The 6,000-nt window shown below is 41.8% G+C and overlaps 1 protein-coding gene across 3 annotated transcripts in view; it reads right to left on the minus strand.

Moving 5' to 3' along the window:
- The window catches only part of Trpm6 (transient receptor potential cation channel subfamily M member 6), a 152,187-nt gene that overhangs the window by 83,570 nt on the left and 62,617 nt on the right, over positions 1-6,000 (minus strand). For all 3 annotated transcript variants that reach the window (XM_019207732.2, XM_010625469.3, XM_010625476.3), the window contains exons 16-18: positions 5,467-5,747; positions 3,678-3,906; positions 467-619 (exon numbers count right to left, since the gene is read on the minus strand). In XM_019207732.2, the coding sequence (XP_019063277.1) occupies positions 467-619; positions 3,678-3,906; positions 5,467-5,747 (663 nt within the window). The remainder of the gene's footprint in view (positions 1-466; positions 620-3,677; positions 3,907-5,466; positions 5,748-6,000) is intronic.

Here is a 6,000-nt window from a genome sequence, read left to right on the forward strand (position 1 = left end):
TAAACTCACATGAAACTACACAGAGCCCCTGGATAATGCGTGAAACGCTTGTGGAGGGAAAGGGTGGAATCAGCATGAAGTCCCCCCGGGCACATTTATAAATGAGGATTTTAGGGTTATGAAGCATTTCTCATTGTTGCTTTAGAGTAGTAATCTATTGACTCCATCACTTACAGTGGAACCTGAAACTTTAGAACAGCTGTTCCTTACAATAAAGTCTTTGGTTTTTGTAACAGAATATTTTGCTCACTTATAGCCAGTGGATAATTGGGCAGAAGACAACATAATGCCGAGCTGATGAGTCAGAGGCATTTTTGAGTAATGTACAACACGAGACACATTGCTGGATGGAAGCAATGGCAACAGCCATTTTTAACAGATCACTACATAAACAAACATTAGGGCTGTGCGTGTCTGTGTGCAGTCGATACCACGAAAGCCCCATTTACTGTGCCACTAGACTCACCATGCACGTGTTCTCTTTGGCACTGCCGGGGCTCTGGTCACTGTAATACCACGCGAACTGGAAATCCTGGGACTGGGGCACATGCGACATCTCAGCTTTGCTTTTAAATTCCAAAGTCAAAATGGTGGGTGGCAAAAGAATACTTGTGATGATCTGACACAGGAAACAAGATGCAGTAAGTAGTAGAAAGTACTCAACATGTCGCACTATTCAAATGAGAAAGCTAAGAATGTAAGCACATGGTAAAAATATCATATTCATCCTCTGCTCAGTTTATATCCTGATCCTATATATAATTTTGACCCAATGATTTCAGTTCTGCAAGTGCCTCCCTCAGCAACACCTGTGTGCACAAGCATGCGCAGAGAAGGATGTCCGCTGCAAAGTTATCGGCAAAGCAAAAACCTAGTGGCGACCTAACTAGCGTGTATGATGGTGCGCTCCTGTAATTCTAGCACTCAAACGGCTGAGGTAGAAGGTTTATGAGTTTGAGGCTAGTTTTGGGCTGCATACTGAGACCTTGTCTCAAAAAAAAAAAAAAAAAAAAAAAAACCAAAGCAAAATAAAACAAACAAACAAAAAAACTGAGTGACAACTTACAGCTTAAACATCCACCTACACAAGGACAGCTGGTAAGGAACAACCTAACAGTGGAATAGAGATGCAATGCTAACTAGAATGAAAAGGTATCCACACAATACTAAGCGATAAAAAGCAAACTATAGAACAATATATACCAGGCATGGCAGACACCTGTCCTCCCAGCACTTGGGAGGCTGAGGTAAAGGAATCGCCGTGAGTTCAAAGCTAGCTTGCACTATACAGGAAAACTCTGTCTCGAAAAAAACAAACAAAATTAAATTAAAAATTTTTAAATGCCCCAGTTTTGTAAAAAAAAAAAAAAAAAAGTTTTCATGGTGAAATGATCTTTGTTTTGTTTATCGGCTGATCTCCTGATCTGCAAAGACTCTCTAGACTTCCTCTAATTCTGACGGAAGTTCGTTCATGTGTTTGTTTTATTTTCAGATGTAGAACCCAAAATGCATATCCCCTTCTAGGTCTAGAACATAGTTATCACGCTCAATGACAGGACTGGTTCCTAACCCACTTCCTGAAGATGCCTCTGTTGCCCTGTGGGACTGTGGTAACAACTGGCTTGTGAGATAAGCATTGACTGATACCAGGGAAACCAATCCCCATCTCCAAAAGGTAGGTTGGGGTCTACACACTAAAAGCATTTCACTAAGGTTCCCCTCCACATAATTCCACACGGCACTCCTACAGTCTCGTAGGTCTGGAATTAGTCTAGCCAGGACAGCTTACAATTATTCACAAGTCTGCTCCTAGAACACACAAGCTAAGCACCAATGAGTTAGGTTCTAGGCACTGAAGAAGAATAGTTCACTGCAGCTCGAAAATTTTATTAACTTAGTCTATGTTTGGGGGCAAAGCATTTCATCTTTCTCCAAGTAAGTCTCATTTTGGGGTATGAAGTCACAAAAATTCATTAAGTTCTCCATAACAGTAAGGTTAGTAAGCTGAAATATGCACAGGACATAGCTAGGAGGAAAACTATTTCTCCTACTATCAGTTACATAAATCCCACTTTTCTCCCTGAATATTTAAGGAGAGTGGTTGCCCGAGTGAACTCGTTTACATTTCTGCTTCCTTACCTCCAAGGCTGACATCAAAGCAGCTCAAAAGGGAACTTCTGGAAACTCACCCCTTCTCTGGTACTTGCCAAAGAAGAGTCTATGAGATAACACTTGACTGACATTTCCCTCATCTCCCTAATCGCATTGGTGGGAAGCAAAATCCACAAACTCTTATATGTTTTATGATTTGCATCCATCATTTCTTTAATACTGCATGCACCAAAAGTATTTATTTTAGAGCAGTCGTTCTAGGTGGGATACATCATATTTTTAAGGAAGAATTAAATTATTAAATGCTTACATGACTTTTAACATGCGTGCCTGATCCCTTTAATTCACTTTCATCAACATATGTATTTCTCTTTTACTTTTTATTAGTGTATGTTTGTCAAACGTAATGAATATATTCATCATAGGGCATTGGCACGTCCACATATCGTATCTTCATCCTTCATACTTCCTCTTGTTTTTCTCTCCCTAGTCTGTCCCCATTCCTGGATTCCCTTCGCACTTCTATAAAGTCTATCTCCCTGTTCCTATCATCTTTTTTTTATTTTGTTTTTCAAATTTTTTGCATTTTGGACCTGGGTGTGGTGGAACAATGTGTGATCCCATCACTCGGTAGGCTGAGGCAGGAGGATCACTGCCCATTCAAGGCCAGCTGGGGATACATAGTGAGTTCAAGGCCAGCAGGAGCAGCTGCTTGTTTCAAAGCAGCAAAAACAAATAAATAATAAATAAATAAATAAATAAATAAATAAATAAATAAATAAATAAAAAATAAAATTTTTAAAATAAAATAAAATAAAATAAAATAAAATGTAGCCCAAGCTGGTCTCAAACGCACAGCAATCCTCCTGCCTCAGCCTCCCAAGTGCTGGGATTACAGGTGTGTACCACCACACCCAGCTTAACATGTAGTTCTTAATATTGACCACAAACTGAAGGAAAGAGCTAAGAATTTGGAGATGACTGGTGGCTTGAACACATGCTTAGGAACAACCTTACGAGGTACCCACTTATTCCCTGAAACGATACACTGGAGAGATAGAACAAGACAATGCAAGCTTACTTCCTTTCCTGCCTGTTAGCATTATGTCTTGTTTTTGGATGCTGGGGACTGACCCTAGGGCCTTATGAACATGAAGTACGCCCCCTACCTCTGATCCACAGGCCTGGCCTGGGTTTGCACTCGAGCTGAGCACTCACTCACTGAATCTCACTGAGAAGTCTCATTTACTCAGAACTATCAGAGACTCTGGCATTTTGTCATAGAAAAATGTTGTGCTTGCTCTTTCTTCTGAGCACTTTAGTTCACAAGAACATGTCTGCTGTGGACGCTTTAAAAGAAGTACAACTATACCCATTTTTGAAAAGTACTGTGGCAGTGAGAAATAAAGTACTCTTAGGAACTTCCTCTGGGACTACCGCAGCTCACCTGTGAGAAGACATCGTTTGTCCTGAGGTTATCCCTCCGGAACAATTTTTTAAGAACGGAGCGCAAGGTATGACCTTCACACTGACCTGACATTAACTTCTGTGGTGCATACATTTACCTTACACCAGGAATTCTTCCTCATCTTCAGACGTCCCACCCACATGTCTGTCAGCAGCATCTGGGTACAAGAATGCGAGACGAAAGGGTGCAGCCCTCCAGACGCGGCCAGCTTCAAGCAGGTGGAGTTGCTCCAGTTCTTAAGTTCGTACGTCAAGAGTTTCATGGCCATGGGCTCATTCTGCTTAAACGCCTTCTCCAGTACGTCCAGGGCCAGCTGGCCAAACTGCCTGCAATGAGCGTTCATGAATGGAGGCCACCACAGTTGGGGGGAGGGTGTTCTAAAGGATGGGACACAAGACTCAGGAAACACCAGTTAATCCGGCTTTATATATATATATATATATATTTTTTTTTTTAAGTAAACAGCAATTTAAAAATCTCAGCCTGCAGAAGCTAAAATAATGGCGCATCCACAGTGATTTTTCTCCCCGTCATGGGGGAGCAGAGCGGGGGTGTTTAGACTGCAGCACACAGAAATGAGCTTACACCCCAGGTACCTGTCAGGAGAAGCCACCCCACACCCTGTTACATGTGACACCTTGGCACGCAGCTCCCTGAAAAGTCCTGATAGAACTTCCTGTCTGAAAACACTGTTCAGAATTAACCTTCTGTCTAAGGAAAGTTGTTGGGATTTTTTTTTTTCATATTTTACAAAATGCCTTGATAACTTCAGAAATTACGTCCAGACATCAAAATTTCCCTCAGGAAATTCTCCATGAGGTTGTTTCCTCTGAAAAAGCTTTCATCCTCAAGAATTTCTTCAAAATAAATATTATAAATTCACTTCTATTATCTCTAAGCTTCTTTTCTTTCCTCACTACTACAACACTATAGCAATCCAAAAGCCCAAAGTACAGTACTTCTAACTTTTCCATCTTCTGCAATTACTCTGTAGTTCTTTAATATGATGCGTTCATTTAAGGTAAACAAAACATCTTAATTTAACTTAGGATCAAAGACTTTCAGAGTCAGAGGAACTTCAACATCATTCCAAAAGCACTAACTATAGTTAAAAACTGGAGCCCCATCACTTCTCAGCCCTTTGGCTACCATCAAGTGTAGAAAGTAAAGTGGAGAAATGTGGTCAGCTAGTCAGCTGGACTTCGCAGTAGTCAGCTGGACTGAGGACTCACTCTCCTGCCGGGAAGTCCTCCCTTTCTTATATTCCACAAAGTTCCTTCAAATCCTTTTCATAGGCCGGTCCACAAAATGCACCGTGTGACGGTTAGTGCTGGGAGTCACCTGGCCTGGATTAGGGACTATCTAGAGACCTCCTAGAGCATTTGCTTGTGTGTGTGTACAGTTTCACAGGGAAATCTGAGCAGCCTGAGGGAGGATCCACCCTCCACGCGGGCAGACGCCACCTAAACTGCCAGGGGTCCAAGGAGAACAAACATGAACAGTCTATTGGTCCCCCCCTCGAGAGCTGGGACATGCTTGTTTCCTGCACTGGACATCAAAAATCCAAGATCTGCAGCTTTTGGATTCCAAGACTTACGCACCAGCAGCACCCTCACCAGCTGTCAGTTTGAGCTAAGAGCTACACTGCTGAATTTCCTGGTTCTGGGGTCTTTGCATTTGGACTGAGCCACACTGTGGCATTCAAGGGTCTCCAGCCTTCAGGCAGCCTGTCGTGGAACCGTTTGGTCACAGTAATATCATCAAATCCCTCGTTAATCCCATTATATCTGTCTCTACCACACATGCACATGGCAGTAAGTACTGGTCTCACCAGTCTTAGGGTGAGAAAGATAAACGTGTCTAAATGTGCCCATAATAGCTCTTACTTTGAGTAACTCTTCAGCTCTTCTGAGGTATCATCTACCATGTTGCTCTCCTTAGCTTCGTGGGCCATGGCTCTGTAAAGGATATAAGCGATCACAGCCTTAACTGTGGCCTCTGCTCCGTGCTGCCAAAAGAACATGGCCATCTTCTGCCTCTTCATTAGCACAGCCCAAACCAGCAGGTCATTGTATGGGTAAGTAAAGCCAGTAGACTCGGGGTCATCTAATGAATCCTGTCTTTCCTTTGACTTTTTCCTTGATTTATGAGGGACTCCAGACTTTTCCTGTCAGAAAGCAAAATAGGAATAAGTCTCAAAGACTCAGCTGCATGACATTCTACCTAATGTAACTCACATAAGTAACCTACAGATATTTTTTTAAAAATCATTACTAAAAAGAGAGATGAAAATATCAGTAGGACTTATAAACTAGGAAGCAAAATCTAGACATTGTGACCATCTACTTCCTGGTGTATTTAATAGATCTAGTTGCCAAGCTGAGCTATCTCAAGTTAATCTTTTTTTTTTTTTTTTTTTT

This window comes from Fukomys damarensis, unplaced genomic scaffold (genome assembly GCF_012274545.1).
Source record: "Fukomys damarensis isolate Sample0158 unplaced genomic scaffold, DMR_v1.0_HiC HiC_scaffold_31, whole genome shotgun sequence".
Taxonomy (NCBI): Eukaryota; Metazoa; Chordata; class Mammalia; order Rodentia; family Bathyergidae; genus Fukomys; species Fukomys damarensis.